General features: G+C 39.3%; 1 protein-coding gene and 1 long non-coding RNA gene across 8 annotated transcripts in view; one reads left to right on the forward strand and one right to left on the reverse strand.

The window, feature by feature from the left end:
• LOC115433109 (vang-like protein 1) overlaps window positions 1–17,354 on the forward strand; it is a 70,315-nt gene that overhangs the window by 24,724 nt on the left and 28,237 nt on the right. For 5 of the 7 annotated variants that reach the window (XM_030154339.1, XM_030154358.1, XM_030154384.1 and 2 more), the window contains exon 3: window positions 5,093–5,219. In XM_030154339.1, coding sequence (XP_030010199.1) covers window positions 5,093–5,219 — 127 coding nt within the window. Of the gene's footprint in view, window positions 1–5,092; window positions 5,220–5,556; window positions 5,837–12,186; window positions 12,555–17,354 lie in introns of those variants that run through there. The other 2 variants (XM_030154392.1, XM_030154367.1) reach the window with 2 other exon arrangements.
• On the reverse strand, window positions 2,653–12,055 carry LOC115433140 (uncharacterized). The gene is made up of 2 exons (XR_003937314.1): window positions 11,725–12,055; window positions 2,653–3,592 (listed from the first exon to the last, which is right to left on the reverse strand). It is a non-coding gene; the product is annotated as an uncharacterized LOC115433140 (long non-coding RNA).

The following is a 17,354-nucleotide window of genomic DNA, read 5'->3' on the forward strand; positions in this document are numbered from 1 at the left end:
GCGGAGAATGTGATCACAGACACACTCATCCTCAGGTGTTAGAAGGAAACTGTGCTTCCAGGGCCTAATTGGCAGGACTCGGCCCAAGCTCTCCATGTATCTCTGCCCTCACAGGACCCTTCCCTCTTCCCCTCTCCGCCAAAAAGCCATACCCATTTCAGGGATCCACGCTGGAAGTCAAATTCCATTAATCAAATCATAGCACAGTACGCTGTTGGAATACCAACAAGGCTGCTGCATGCTAATGAGGCAGGAAGAGGATGTGGGAAGGGGGAGGAAGCAGGAGAAGGTGTGTGTGTTGAGAAAGAGGTTTCCACACTGTGTGATTGCCCCAGAAGCTTGCCGAAGGGCGAATGAGAAAACTGGCTGGGGGAGGGGAGGGGCTGGTAGACAGAGGCTGATCTGTTCAAACCACTCCCTGGATGCCCACAGGTCTGGACGCCTGTGTACGTTTTTGTCTGTGTGTATTTACACTGCACACTGTTATTCACACTTTGGATCTTTGTTGGTAGCCAAGAGTCATCAGGTTTGCAGCCTCCCATTTGTAGTGGATCAGAGACCAGGTGTTACCTTTACTTTTATTCTTGAATGCATCATGACTTCCACAGTGAGTCATGCTTTGCTGTACTGGTCGACCGATGTGTAAAGGCCAATGTAATAATAATGCTGTGATCTGTAACTGAACATAACATTAATCTTAAACACCTAGGTAAGAAAAGTTTTTCTTTTTTCTTCTATTGTTTATCTTCAGTTAATTCCAAGATTTGCCAAACATGATCAGGATTTTCTCTTAGCTGCATCATCCAATCATTTTGGGCACCACATAAGACAGTTTTAATCCAGGATCAAAATAAAGAGCATCATCTCCAAGATCTAATGGTTATAACTGGTCTCTAATGGACCTGTTTTCTGAGTTTAGTCTTTACATTTTTTGGATATCTATTATTTGTCATAGCTTTTCCAGATGTTGCACATGGTAATAATAATGGCCTAAAATTTGGTCATAATGATATGACATTATATATATATATATATATTTTTTTTTTTTTTGATTAAAGCAGGTGAAGTGATCCACAAATGTGTGGAAAATGATGTAATAGTGGATAATGTAAAAATGAGTGCAGTTTTTAGTCAAAAAAGTTGTTTTTTTTGTGGAAGAGACCCCCCCCAACCTAAAATCTTCATTCACATACACCCCTCCCCACCAAAACCCCCCGAAAAATTGGAAAAACCTGATCCTATTCTGTTGAAGCTGATAGGTAGGTACAAATTAAATAAGCAACAGGTAATGAACAAAGATATGTAACATGAAACATAATTTAATTGAACTGAATATTTATTTGTATGTCTATATTTGACATTTATATTTCTGCACAGAATGGAGACTGTAAAAGGATCTGGATTTCTCTGTCTAGACAAAACTGGTTTATTCTTATAGTCTGTTCAGTTTCATCATGTTGTCCATTTTTTTCTTTTTATGCACAGATTGCTCTCCATCAACTCATATCCCACATCATATCTGTTTTAACACATTTTCTCTTGTTATATTATCAGGGTGTTGAAGTCCTTATGGTTCAGGTCCATTATCATGGCCTAGAGTTGTGAGAATTATTAAGAATATTAGCAAATATTCTTACTATTAGCACACTACATGGACAAAAATATTAGGGCAGCTTGAAGGACTTCCAAATCCCGATGACCTGAAATGACGATCAGAATGTTCTAGTCAATTAACAAGTATTGCAATTAGTGTGGAATCAATATTTGTTGAATGTTTAAAGGCTTGTTTTTCAGTATAAATCTTGAGTCAAATTATTGTTTATGGCCAGAACATGACAAATATTTTAGAAATGTAGAGGTAGAACATATGCAACAGTTCTAATAATGAAAATAATGATAAATGTTGTTGAATAAATGAAGTTAAAAAAAGTCTTAAGTATTTTGTTAGTGTTGTAGATGACAATGTGAAGAGAATTAACCATGAACGTGAAGTGTTTGAAGAGTAAATCTATGTTCTGTTACTTGTGTTACCTGTTAGCCATGAAACACCTGAATTCAGTGAATCCCAGTACTTATAATGAACACTTTTATCCCAATCCTCACTCCTTTCATCAAGTATCTGCCACTGTTCTCTTACTTATCATCAAGTGCATCTTATTATTCTGCTCATGACTTTGTTGGAGGATCGCTGCTTTTCAAGCCCTGCTGCTCCTCCTCTGCTTCTCCTTCGCAATTAAGAGTCAGACAACATTTGACTGATGATTGCCCTCACCGGAATAACCATCTCTACAGTAATGACAATAGCTTTAGTAGTGTTTAAAGCAATAAGCAAGGCTGTTATATGAAGGCTTACACACTCCTAATCCCCTGGATTTATTCTATTAGAATATGTCAGTCACTGTCATTGGAGAAAGTTGCCTGAGGCCATTGAGCTGGAAATGGAAAATGTGTTTTCTCTCACCGTACTGGGATAGGGACTAAAGCAATAATCTACTGCTCTGACATGTGCTCTAATGTGTACTTCGTGAAGGTTTGTGACAGCGTTAATATCATGTTTGTGAGCTGAGAGGAGTTTTTACACCATGTGCTGATTTGGAACATGAGTCGCGGTCAAGGCTGAAAAGGAAGTGCAAGAATAGAGGCGGAAAACAGTCGGGTTAACTCCCTTTAATCCAAACACTTGGATCCAATACACTCTATTCAACTGCAGCATTTCCACTGCTGTCCATCATACTGCTTCCTCCATTAGTTAGCAGGCAGGATATCCTGTACATTATGGATATGAATTGTGTGAGAGAGTAATCAATGGTTACTTTAGAGTTATTATTTTTGTGCCTGAGCTATTTGTCAGTCAGGTGGTTTTTATATTCCTGTTTTCTTGTGCTCTGTCTTGATTGTGCTTAAGCAGTTAAGAGTGTCCTAATGAAGCTTGTAAAGAGAGCAACACTAAAAACCCTCCTGTGTCGTGGAAATTAGATTTGTTACACTTGTGTTGTAATGTTGCTCATACAAAAGACGTGATTACCATTAAATAACAAGCTTAGAGACTGTAGGAAACTTAATTAGCATTTAGCAAGAAAACAGCCCTTCTATCCTCTGCAGCAGGGAAGTAATTTAGTTATTACATTATTTATTTGTTTTTTTGTCCAGCGCAGCATCTATGATTGTAGATTTTCAGCTTTCGTACAAATTCCTGCATCCTGCATTGGCAGCATCAAACATCAGACAAGTGTTTGTATTGTGATAAAAATGTACAATAGGTATATTATCCAAGATGTCAGCCAAAGGGGAAGGAGACAGATGAGGGATTAACTGGGGCTGCTGAGCCTTTCTGTGGTAATGGAGCAGCAAAGCAGGGCACTGTGCCATGTGGCTGCAGCGGTGCTGGGCGGAGGACGCAGAGACCCACTGTTCATGCTCTACTCAGGATTAGGGCGGCAAGTGCAGAAGGTCATGGCGTCTAATGGAGCTCATATGGTGGAGCTCACAGGGACCCAGGGCCTCGCGGAGAGTAGAGAGTGGTCGAGGAGGAGGAGGCGGGATGGGTAGTGTAGTATGTGGGGCAGAGTTCACCCAGGCTCCATACATCCATCTGCAGTTATCGGAAATTAGAGAAGAAAGAAGCAGCAGTTTAATTTCTTCACTTTCACACAGAGAGCAGCTTTGGTCTTATCTGTCTCAAACAGGATGTGTTTTTTTTTTTTTTCTTCATATTGTCCCTGGTCTCACTTGTGTATATACACTGGATCTCTGTGTCTGTTTATAATGCTTTTCTGTCTGGTTTATATGCTGCTGAGAAATCACAAAGAAGGTCTGTGCAATATGATGGTATACTGTGAGCTTTGTCCTTTTAATTCATTACACCTCAAATCACACTCTTTGCTAGAGCAGTACAATACTGATCAAACTGACTTTTTAATACAGGTTTTCTGCTATACACTGTATATTGTAATTCGAAAAATACAGGAATTTCATCTTTTGACATGAATAGAACTAAGTAGAATGGATTGAGCAGATATAAAATAACTACTTTGAGTGTTTAATTTTAGTGCAAACCTTGGTTATCTGTACTTAAATTACTATTACATAATTGGATTCACACCAAACATAAAAGCAGGTGAGTGTTGTTGTTATTCTTAAGAGGAAAATTATCAGTTTAATACGCTACTCGCTTTTCCATTGACCCTCAAATTGCGCGAATATAACTTGTGTATAAAAATGTACCTAATGGAAAAACAATTGGTATATCACACAAAACTGCAATGGAAAGACCGTTTTCCTCAACTAGAGTCACGTGAATAAAAAAAATAAACGAATGTTGACAGATGTTGCAACAAGCGAAGAAGAAGAGTTTTAAAAGAAACATGGCGCGGTATGTGTGGACACACCAGGAAACCAAATCATTTTTGAATTCAGTATGGGATAGAGGGGTGTATTTAATAATAATGAATATATCTGTAAATCAACGTGATATTTATGTTCGTCGCTATGTTTATGGAATGACTTCTCGTGTCATCTTAAGATAATAAATTATCAAATCATCGCATTTGTGATTTAATGGAAAAACCGACATTACGCACTTCTGTTTTTTTGACATTTAGTAAAGTTTTGCACAGATGTCCAATGGAAAAGCCACTACTGTTGGACAAAGTATTTGATTCTGTTGCTGAAATAATTCTGTGAAACTGATATTTGCTGTACTTAACGCCACCACAACATGACTATTGAAACGATGCAGCACTTCTTTTTTTGACCAGATTGTCATTGAGCTTCTTCCATGAACGAAGGCAGGAAATTTGCATGAAGACACTGACCAGTAAAACCTAAGAGCTCAGATTGAAGGAGGTGCTGCTTCTATTTGAGATTACATTGAGCTTTGTGATAGTTCAGGGAGGCACAGAATAAGATCTCCTCACTAGCCTCTTCATTCTGCTCCAGCCCAATTATTTGTACGTAATAACTTAGAAAAAAGCTGTAAATCTCAAGCACAGCAGGGGTTTCACAATTTTGAGCATCACTTGAGCAGAGTTTACTAGAACACAATGAATTCAAAATCAATAAATCTGATCCTCGCTCTTTTTCTTGTTTTCAGGGAACGAAGCCGAGACCGCCACAAGTCCCGCAGTAAAGACAGCCGCTCAGAAAAGTCTGTAACCATTAACACGCCGCCTGCAGAACCGCTACTGGGCGACTCCTCTGTCCGTGGTGAACAGGTCCAGGTAGGGCTGGCCATTGTCCTTCCCAGTTTATTTGCATTAATCCTAATAAGCCGAGTTATCCACAGCCCCTTGTTTTTGGATGCCATCACAGTCCTGCTTGTGTGATTTATAAGGGATTTGCAGAGCAGATTTATCAGTCACTAGTCAAAATGAAGTGGAATGATAATTGTGTTTATCTGCCTTGGCTAGGACAGGCCATCTGCTATCTCAGGGTAAAAGCCAGAAGGACCAGTCCACTTTGGGTAAGGTCTGGGCAGTAGCTTTCAGGATTTTTATTATTAACAAATACCGGAGATATAGATGTGGATATGGATGCAGCAGGCTGCTTCCCCGGTCATCACAACTTGACTTTATCCCCTTTTGTCAGATGCAGATGCTGTATTTTACTCTAGCAAAGGGGTCAATTATTGATTCGGTTCACTGCAAGGTAGAGTGGCAGCTTCAATGACCCCTGTCAAAATGGACCAGGCCAAAACCTAAACAGCGGTTTATCTGTTTTTAGCTGTCAGTCATAATTCAGAGTCTATCACCAGATATCATGCACGTATTTGTGTCTGTGGTTGAATGCTCCAAAAATGGACTATGTGATGGATTACTTATTAAGAGAGAAATATAAGGTAGGACATTAGAACTTGTTTGCGTATCAGTACAGAAAAATTAATGTTAATAATGTTGTCTGTGCTGTCAAGAACCATATGGGTTTATTTATATTCGTATACCAGCCATCTGATTATGTTGCTTGGCTTGGGATGAAAGATAAAAGTGGATTAGATAGTATCACGACAGCTTGGCAGGTTGACTGCAAGTTAAAACATGACACAGCACTCGAGGGATACAAGAGTTCTTGTCCAATAACAATAACCGTGAAAGAAAATGAGTGATTGCCAATTTGTTTCTTCAGGTTTTCTGTGGTGTACTCTTAACCTAACATGATCTAAGAGCTGTGAAGGGTGTTCATATTGTCACCTGTAGCTCTTTGAAACCATAATCTCACCTGAAGATTCATAATATGCAACAGAATAGATTATTGCAGGGATCTTGCACAGAGGAGCAGAAAACTTGCATCAGGGGAGTCTCAATTTTTCAGCTTTAATGTGAGAACTGGAAGATAAATGATTTGACTGTATGCAATTTTTACAACAGCACACTTGACTGGAAATTGCACCTTTTTTTTTTTTTTTTAAATTCACAAGCAGTTTATTTTTTCAAAATCCATCCTAGTATTTATTCATGCAAACCAAAATGTTCTTTGTGATGTTCCATCATTTCCTTGCAGGCAACTACATTTGTATCTATCTAACAAGCCTGTATTTATGTTGTTACGGTTCATAGAGCAGCTCAGTGCCAATGCATTCTGATAATAGATTGAGAGCTTGGTTTTATGAGGTTGTGATGAGTTGATTTACTGTCTGACTTGAGAAATGCGGGCGCATCTTCGACCAGCGTGCTTTGGAAGCCTGAATTTCAACACTTGCTGCTGGCAAGGGTTAAACGCATTTAATAAAACGAAAGAGGAAGATTTTAACGCACAGACAGCCTTGACTTACACATGCCTGACCCACGCTTTGAGCCAAACAACTGTCTGGCACTGTGGCCTTCATCAAGTGTTTGGCTTAACCCGCCAAAGGGAAAAGATGACAAATACAAACCCACACAGAATAACCGACGTTCATCCTCAGTTACTGACCTACTTGGCGCTCACTTTTCCTTTTGGCGAGGCTCGTTAGCAGTGCCCGTGTATGTGTGACTGTTTCCTCTTCTTTTTTGTCTGCATGTGTGTCTAATTTTAACACATGATAGGATTTGCCACAGCGCGCAGCCATCCTTAGTGTTCTTCGCTCTTCATATCTTATTCATGCCGTGGCCTGCAGTAGTGCTGCTGACAGGGTGGGGAGTGTTTGGCTTTAGTTTGAGTAATCAGGGCCACCAATTCCGCTGAGAAAGAGGCTCAGCTTAAAGCCGCACGTGTGTTTGTGTGTGTGCTCAGCGTGTGTACTCTGCTGTCGAGCATATGCTGCTCTATGTGAGTGTTTTGTGTCTGTGTGCGTCAGTCTCTTCTCAGAGTCAAACTGTGCTGCACTCATTACTCCACTGCTGGGACTTAATCAGAGTCTTGGCTGACAGAGCAACGCATCGCTTCAGGCAGGGATGTCCTCACAATCCTGCACAAAAGTTTCTCATGACTGATGTGTCTATGATGCGTCAGTGTAGGAGTTACAAAAGAACAGGGATCTCTTTACATGGAAATGTGTCTAAAACTACGGACGGATGTTAGTATTAACAACAATACTGCTTTTATGAAACTACTAATTGATCCATTTTATTTCTTTGTGAACAAATAGCATTGGCTTTTGAATGTTCACAGTCGCTGAGTTATTTGCAGCAGCTCAGCCACTTGGCCTTTATCAGTGAGAAGAAAGTGAAAACCAAGGTGACCAAATGAAAGATCTATGACTCATCTCAAAAACATGCAATAAAAACTACTAGACAATGGAAGCAGTTCAGTCCCACCTAACCCTGCAATGTAGATGTGAGAAACAAAATAACCAAAAAAAAAAAGATTTTAATAAAGTTTATAGATAATATACTTTTTTCTCTAAGTAATCTCATTTTAATACCATATATGCAACTGTATTTAGCTCTGTTTAATTGTCCAGTTGCTCGCTCCCTCTCTCTCTCTCCCTCTCTCTCTGTTATATATACATATACATACATATACATATATACATACATACATACATACATATATATGTGTGTGTGTGTGTGTGTGTGTGTGTGTGTGTGTATATATATATATTTATATATTTTTTTTTTTGTATTTTTTTTTTCCCCAAAATTTTATCAGTAACAAGCAAATTTCAGTGAAGGATTAACAATGTTGTTTACTTATTTTAAGAGTGTGACAACTTGTAAAACCTCTCATATAAAGAATATTACATCTGTCTTAAACAGCTATCTTCATTGGTTGTAACAAGCAAAGCACTGGTAAATGTTACTACTGGTTTCAAGTTTTATGATCCGTTTAAAAAATCTCCTGAGCAAAATTGGCCTTCTCCAGTGACAGAATTTGTTTAATACAAGAAAATTGTACATATCCATTTTTCGTTTGTATCTAGTTATGTATTTCCATTGCATACTCTCTTAAAACACAACTAGATTAAAATCAAACCATGCATCGATCTACCTCATGTTATAAATATTAAAAAATGTTCAGTTCGTTAACAAAGAGTTCTCAGAAATCAGTCCCATTTTCCCATCACAGAAGCTGTCTCCTCTTACTATCTCCCAACATGATCTCAGTGCCACTTGTAAGTGCGGCTCATCATAAACATGTCTTTATGTTCCCAGTGATTGCTTGATATGTTTGAACAAAGCTCTTCAGCAGGTTCCTCCAATTTCAGGAGGCAGGCCAAAGCTCCAGGCAGTACACTCATGTGTTAAATGTGAAAAATATACTGCGAGTGCTCACTCAGCAGTGAAACCTTTAGGTGGAACAGTGTGGAATCAGTTGATGGCTGTGACGAGTCTGCTTCTGACTGTGTGTTAGTGAAGGATAATGGAGGTGTGTGTGGCCTGGACTGAGGTATGCAGCGTCTATAGGTGGAAGGGCACTAAATCATCTTAGTAATTGGGTCGATTTATCCTGTTATTATTGTTGTGTGTAACTGGATATTGCAGTGGATAGTGAGAGGTGCATTGGAGTAGCTCAGGTCAATGAAGCATGCCAGCTTTGCGGCTTAGGAGTGTGCATTGTATGAGGTGTCAAACATGAGAAATGTGATATCTTTAAACCAGGAAGCATTCTTTGAGCATTAGCACCTTCCTCTTCTATCAAGTAGAGGTTTACTGGAGAAAGAAAGTAGAGATGGGCTTATTTTTAGATGATTAGGTGAAGTTTAAAGCTGCCAGTGTCTTGTATTTGTCAATGCATTTCGCACTGTGTATTGCGTCCACATTCGCAGCTTGTTTGATGTTCGAGAGATAAGATATTCTGGCTCTAGATGTTGTGTCTTTCTGATTGGCATGACTGGCATTTACTCACTCAACTTACTTACTTCCAAAGTCAGGACAATTGATACTTTAGCGCTAGTTTATATTATTCGTGTCTTAAGTCATCATTCATCATCAGGTCTTTTCTAACACAGATAACATAGTGACAGTGTCTTAACATGATTAAAAAAACAAATGACAAGCAGAGGAAATATTCACAGTGTCTCAATTTGCATACTTATGTTGGTACATTTCCAGACAAACATTCCGAGCTTTAGTTTCAACAGTGTAGTGTTATCTGAAATCAAACAACGGTCGCACATCCAGCCCTCTTGTTGTTTTTTTTAGTGGTTGTTTCAAACCAGGTGGAGCATTATCCCCAACATGTGACTGTCAATCCCTCTTCTATTTTCATATGTTGGGTGGTCTGTTTCCTTTTGTAGCCAAAATAGTGACCAATGAGTGCCTGAAACGTCCAGCATTCCTGATTAAATTTTTTGTGCATATAAACTCAACATATGGGTGCTTGCAGTGCACTGCTTTTTGTCATGTTTGACAGTGTTACTGCATTTTTGCATTAGAAATAAGTATATGAACTAGTTTTACCAACAATTAGCATCAGCAGAACTTGGCTCTGATTGCTGCTGAGAGGTACTGTTAGGTGTCCTTACCAGAATTCCTGACTTTGAGGGAAAATCATGGGTAAAATTGCTCCTAGAGTTGCCTATTTTTTTTAAGCATTGATTTGCTACTCAGATCCAGATTAATGATTGATGACCTGGAGTTATTAATTCATTTATTCATTCATTTTTTTGTATTTAGATGCTCATTTCAACAGTCATCCATTTGTTAATTTGCAGGTGTTTGAAACGGTGCGAAATGTTTTTTGTTTTTCCTGCTCTAAACTATTTTTATACCAGTCTTTAAATATCCATTAATGATAGGCCTCTAGTAAGTAAAGAAAAAACACTAATTGAGATTTACAGATTTTTCTTTTTACCCCTTAATGGCAGTGTTAGCTTAAAGAATGAAAATAAGAAAACATGAAACAAGTCCATTCTTCTTTCTCCCCTCTGTGAACTTATGGCCCTCAACCTCCTGCTGTGCCATTCACCGTCCCTGCAGCTCAATTCATTCAACCCAATTAAATTCAGCTGCTTTGTGAAGTCGGCCGCTCGCCAACTTGAGCCAGACCTCAGTATTTTAACAGCAGCTGCTCATGGCATTCCTCTGCAGACCACGGTACACACAGGTAGCTTCACTACTCAAACTGCAAGGGGTCCATAAACAGCCATGTCAGGCTCCTGGAGGAGGCGAAGCTCTTGCTCTCAGATTTGGGAGCTTGACCCATTGGTGAGTGTGTCCTGGTGCAGACTGAATCCTATGGAGCTTCTGTGTTATGCTGATGCTTTGACGGGTGCATCTGTGCTTCTTGTAAGCTGCATGCTGTGACCACACTGTCCACTCTGAGGGTGGCAGAAAACCAGGAGGCAGAGAGCAAAAGATATTCGTAGCACTTTCATGGTTGATTTGAAGATGTGTTAGAGAACTCAGGGACGATCTTTGCATCTGTGGCTGAAGATAAGGTAAGGTCAGTGTGAGGGAAGAATCGTCCCTCGTTCACGACTTGGCTTTAGTTCTGTAGGACAGTTCCTTTTGGTTTCCAGGCTGATGATAAGATCTAATACTGTATAACATGTCTTACTGCACAGACATCACTTATAATCATTTGTTATTCATTACTGAATAGTCTTGAAATTTAACTGATTCTGTTTCTGCTTATTGATGCCGGCATTTATACTGGTCTACAGTTTGTTTTTTAATTGTCAACCTCAGAGATAAAATGTCTTAGAATTTCCATACTTTAATGAGATGAATTGGAAAATAAATTACCAAAGTGCTGCTTATCTAAGTTTTACAAGATAAATGGTAAAGTCTTATTACACATGCATCTTGACCGATCCTGTTTAATTTACTAATCTTCCAACGCATAGCTGTGACCCATTTTAGCATTTTTTTTCGTCTGTGTGAGAACGCTATTACCCCTTATTCACCCTTCCATGATTCACACACCATCCCAGCAATCAAAACACATAAAGACGTCACCTAGAGGTAAATTTAACCAAACAGTAAAACTAGATTTCAACATCAGTCAGTCACTCAACCTTTATTTAAGCAAGAGACAAGACTGAGCCTCATTTGAAATGACTTAAACACCAAACAAACCAATGAAATATCACACCAAAGGCAATACCACAAAAAAAAAAAACTGTGTCTTGTTGCATTGTTAAATAAACAGGACAAAAGTTACTTGGATATGTCCTGACAGCTGTGTATGTCCTTGCAGATATGTAAGCTTTTATGTGCTATAATAAACCCTTATTATGTTGACGAGCCAATAACCAGAGCCAACATTCATCTTTTTAGTTTCAGCTCCCACCGACGGCATACACTTCAGCCGATATTGTATGTTTGTCTTCTGTTGACCAGTTGATACAGACAGGTTTTAACTTACCTTCCAAACACACTAACACACATGCAGCATGCATTGCCAGTGGCTGCAGTGCGATGCCAGAGTGCTCACTGGGTTAGAAGCAATGGACACAGAGTGCTGCTGAGGCAAGAGGCGAACCGAGAATGAGAGGAGATGCCTAGAGGGAAAGACAAATAAAAGGAAAAGAGGGAGGGAGAAAGAGAGAGTGATGGGAGAAACTCATCTCTGCCTGGATGGCAATGGCACCTAATTGGTGTGTTATTTTGTTTACAGGGAACTGGACTCGCATGTTTATTTTTTTGTGCACTTCCACCCCCTCCCCCTCTTCCTCTGTCCATCTATCTCTTCATCCCCCCCTCCTTCCCTGCTGCTGTCAGGACATCCCATGTGATCATCACTCTCCCTCTTCCTTTTACTCTCCCTCGCTCTCTGTCTTTGTCCATAAAGCCCCTTACATTATGTGGCAAGTGAGCGCGCAGTCCCATACGATACCTCCTAAGGCATCATGGGAGATAGTGCTATATAAAGCTGGATAAAGCGGGGCTGGGCTACAGATCAGCAGGGCATCAGGGAGGTCACACACACACTGGCATGGATCAGGGGATGGAAAGCTGAATACTGGGACCATGTTTGTGCAAAGGGGACTCACTTTTCTGTGAAGTTCAGCAGCAGAGGGTTCAGGGATGGAGTCGCCAACGGTGATGGAAGGGGAGGAGGAAGTGCTGCAGGTGCTTGAGGTTTGTGAGACCATAGAGGAGATAAAAGAACTGATTGTCACCACCATAGAAGAAGACCCTAAAATAAACCCACCTCCAGTAGTGAGCGCTGGACCGGCTCCGAAGCCAAGTCAGGTAAGATGTGAAGGGTGGAATTATTTTGACAGGAATCTTTGAAATTCAGCGCTGATGTGACCCAGGACACAGGCCTCCTCAGGCTTGAAGTATACTATAACATGAGTCACTGTGTACATTATGTAGTGTTTGTGTGTGTTGTGACGTTTTCACAGAGCTCAGTGATTAAATGCATTGAGCTTGTTTGTGCTGTTAATGTTAGCAACACTGGAAGATGTTTTTGCTGCAGAGAGGGAGACGTTAGTGTTCATGTCACACCTCTTAAAATGCTTCTTGTGGTAGTTAGTATTGCCGTCAATATTACCCACATCTTTGATCACCTTTCCAGTTGAATCCATCTTTAATCTGTGAGGGGTGGAGCCAAATGCAAAAAAAAAAAAAATCAGATCATTACTATTCATTTATTGTAGCCGATGTTGTCGCATGAGTCAGAGGTGATTGTAATTTTTGCATTTCATTTTTAGTGGGAAAAAAAATACAAAAACGATGATGATGTGTTTTTGGTGGGGTCTGAACTAAGCAAGCATGTGGAGGAAATGATTTGCTGGCCGGGGCATCTCTGTAGTACCCCAATGCTTCATTTATAATGGTATGTTGTGACACATTGTACCTTCATCAAAAAATTGCAGTTCCTTGCAAATCTGGAAATATTGCATTTGCAATCGTATTTTGATTAATTGTTCAGTCCTATTTCAGCCAACACACAATTTAGGCACAAAATTTGCCCTTGAGTTAATGTCATATGAGGCAAATATTAGCTATGAAATAGTTTCACAATACAATATATGTACCTCAATTTCTAAAGTCACACATTTGTGTCAAAGGACTCTAAAATTTGTACAAATTACAACACCCTCTCTCCTATGAGACTCAGTTGAAGTAAGTATAAATTCACCCAAAATAAAGGAAAATGGAAGAAGTCACAAAGGAAGGATCTCAGGCATGAAATGTGCACAAACCGTATAAATTCAGCAGATGAGTCATTAATTCAAAGTTGTCTATTCAAAACTCAGCTCAAGGATGTCAGATGTCAGAAAATGTTTAACACTTTGACACTTCATGTGCATTCTACTGTGAGTTGCCTGCACAACAGAGCCCCTTCCTTGCACTGAAATGAGGGCAGGTTGTGTGGCCCCGCACCAGTCACAAAAAAAGACAAGTCACTGTTTGCAGTAAAATGATTTTGTCATGGATTTGGAGTCAGGTCAAGCCATCTCTGCTGAAGATGTTTGGCTCAGAATTAGGGATACAGGTGGTGAATTACCTTTGTCTGGGGTAAACCTTCCAGGGAGAAATGTTATGGCCACTGCTCGGGATACAAGGACATTTAACCTTTTTCAGTCAATTTTTTAAGCCAATATAACTTGTCATTGTTAACACATGCCCTCCATCTAAATTTAATAAATAATTATGTTTAAAAAAACCTGACCAACAAAGTGATGAACCGTAAGTATAATTCTTAAAACACCTTTTTGGACGTCACTTAATGTTCTATGTCTCTATGAGGTAAAATAAGTCTCGTCCCACCCCCACCCCAAATAAAAATGAGTCAACTTAAAAAAAAAAAAAGAGGTTGACTCTACTTATCCTTTTGAGGAAAACACTCACGAGTCCACTCAGTTGTTTGCTTTTAGGCTGTGACATTGCTTGACAGGGACCAAAGGCAGTTTCATACACACAAACATGACTTTTTTTTCTATCTATATTCAGTAAAGAAGAATGTCAGGGTCAGAGCCATTCAGATGCAGTGAAGGGGTGGGGATTTGCAGAGTAGAGACAGACCTGCTAAATGTCAGGTGCATTGGTGCGACCAATGAAAATGTTAAGTTGTCCTTGACAGGTCTTTGATGACGCTTTGACAGCCATACCAGGATTCTGCATCAGCACGTAATACTCACAGCAGATTCTGGCTAAATGACAACTTATATATTGTCCTCATGTTTACAGCCATGTCTCTACATAATCCATATTAATTGGTTATTTGATCAAATGCTGCTCATGTGTCAGTCTTGTGTTGTCTCAAATTCCCTCTTCCATCCTTGGAATTAGCTGCAGAAACTTGTTTTAAGTGCTGTCTTTCCTTGACCTGACAAGTTCTTGGCAGCCTTGCATGTTGTCCGCAGTTGGAACAAAGGAGGTTTTAAATGGCTGTGAAGAGCACTTTGGGAATGCATGTTCACTGTTGCTATATTTTACACACACCTTGCCTCCCAGGGGTCAGTAGAGTGCACTTGTTCTTGAGCGAGGGGCTTTGTTTGCAGCCCACTTACAGCAGAACAACAGAAAACAGGCATTAGTGGACATCTGATTTACTGTGAGAGACAATGGCTGTTATTTATACTCTAGTGGAAAAAGAACTCAGAAAACACTCCTTTGAAAGCTTTTTAAATGCAAGCTGGCTGCCATAGCATACTGTGTACTATATACACATAGATACCCATATAAATATTGTGTGCTCATGTAATGTTTTTAAGCAAATACATCAGCTGTTTGTGTTCAGTGGCAGGAAATGAGCATCAGGGCCATTTGTGAGCTGGAAAGCTGACAGTGTGGTGTGTGTGTTTCATTGTAAAAGGTTGAAACTTTATGCTCTGAAAATGAAGTCTTCATTGGTTTTGCTGATGTTTTGCAAAATCAGTTTAATCTTTAATGCTTCCCCCCCTAAAAATGACTGTGGAGCAACAGATACAAGATCAGAAAGTCCCTTCTCAAGCTGTCCTGTAATCTAATATGTTCCATGTGCTTCAGTGCAGTTCACATGTCCTGCCCGGTGATGTGTTTAAAGCTCAGCAGCTCCTGTATCATATTGCTCTACTTACTTTGCACCCTCGCCAAATTTATATCAAAGAAATACTTGAATGGCACATTCTGAGTCTTATCTCTTTTCTGTCTTGCTTCAAAAGTCTCCCGTTTTTACGCTGCCGTATCTGTTGTTGGATGGAAACCGATGGAGAAATATTTCCTCAGCTGCACATGGCTGCTGTTATAGCTGCTTGATTAGAGCGCTTTTAGATGCCTTGTTTTTCTTTGCTCTAGTTTTTCTGACTTCACGCTCGCTTTAGTTTGGAATTTGAATGAGTCTGAACAAATTAACTCTGGAGTAATTTGGGTTTTCTATGTGAAGAGCTGCCAATTATATAGATTTTTTTCAAAAAACAAAAAACTTCATGCAGAGTGCGCGGATGATATCAGGGTTTTCTTTGTGTTTACTAAATGTAGGAAATAAAAATAACAGTTTCTTTTGGATGAATAAGGCATTAACAAGGACTGGGCATGCTAATGTTGCAGGGAACTATGCGACATTTACACCTGCATTCAGCTCCATTTTATGGATCTACTTACAAATTATGCTGAACTAAAGATATCTTGTGAGTGTGCTTCTTCTTGTTTGTAGTGGAATTTCTAGTCTTTCAGGTGTTTGTCGGCATGTTAGCCAGTATTGGTCCATTATAAAAACTGCAGAAATAAAAAAAACAAAAAACAAGCACCAGGTTGTATGTCTTAAATTAGCAGAGACATACACACACAGCTCTCCACTATCAAACTGTTTCATTCTTCTATTGTATTTCATGTCTATAACACAATTCTACTGAAATGTTTAGCAAAACAGGCTCCTTTTATTAATTAATTAAAACTGATCTGAAATGCGTTTGGTTAATATCTAACTCTAAAAACAATGTTGTGTGTCACTGACGATATTTGGGATTTACCTGAAATGGTGTCTCAGAGCTTCAATCAATAGATCATGTATGTTGTCTGTAAGTGTTCAACTCCAGGATAAAAGGATAATAAAGATATACAGCTATATATGGATGTAGTAAAGCAGTCTGATGATCTGCACTTTTCAAATTAAAATAACCAAAACTCTAAGATAACAGTATACCGACTTCATCCCTTCAAAATTTGACTGAAGATTTCAGGCCTGATATCATTAAACATTAATTCAGCACCATTCAAGCATCACAAAGACAAAGATGTGCAAAAAGTCCGAGTTATAGTGCGAGGCAGTGAAACAGGGGAGTCAGTTAACACCTGCTTTCATCAGGTGTTAATATCACCAACTTAACTGCTTGCAGCAATTTGCACTGGCCTTTTGTGAAATAGGCTATTTTTGCAACAAGGTTTATTTGCATGAAGAGGTGCAGATTTTGCACCAGAAATATGAATATTCCCAAGTTCATATTAGTGCAAATGACAAAGGTTGCAGTCCAAACACTATGTGGACAGTGTAAGATAACGACATAAATCTAATCAGGCCAAACCCAGTTTTGGTTTTATATTAGCAACCAGTTGCACTGTTAGATAATCTGATGATACTTTTCTTAATTGTTAAGACTCCAGAATGTAATCACTAAATTAAAGTGGCGTGTCCTTTTCCTCTATGTTTTTGAACTCATTTTACTTTATGTAATTGGACAATGCAATCACATGTTCAGAGATACAGTGCAGCTTAGAAACAGGGCAGCTAGAGGCAGATTCCCACATCCTCACAATGTCCATGTCTGAGCAAAAAAAGAAACCAAGGGTGAATAATGACATCTGACATTATAAAAGAATCAAAGAATGTAACACACATGAAACGGAGAGAGAGAAAGGGGGGTAAAAAGACACTTGATTTCGATCACTATCTCTTCAGTGTAATAATGTAATGTAATAATTAGTGACCGTTTAGTTAAGCAAAGTCTGTTTTTAGTTCTTCCCATGCTTTGAACCTTTCCTTTCTTTGAGTTGCAGTCTCGGACACACACGTCATGTGGATGTTTCTGTACTTCGTCTCTTTAGTTTCCTTTGAAAAGGCTT

This window comes from Sphaeramia orbicularis, chromosome 2, assembly GCF_902148855.1.
Source record: "Sphaeramia orbicularis chromosome 2, fSphaOr1.1, whole genome shotgun sequence".
NCBI lineage: Eukaryota > Metazoa > Chordata > Actinopteri > Kurtiformes > Apogonidae > Sphaeramia > Sphaeramia orbicularis.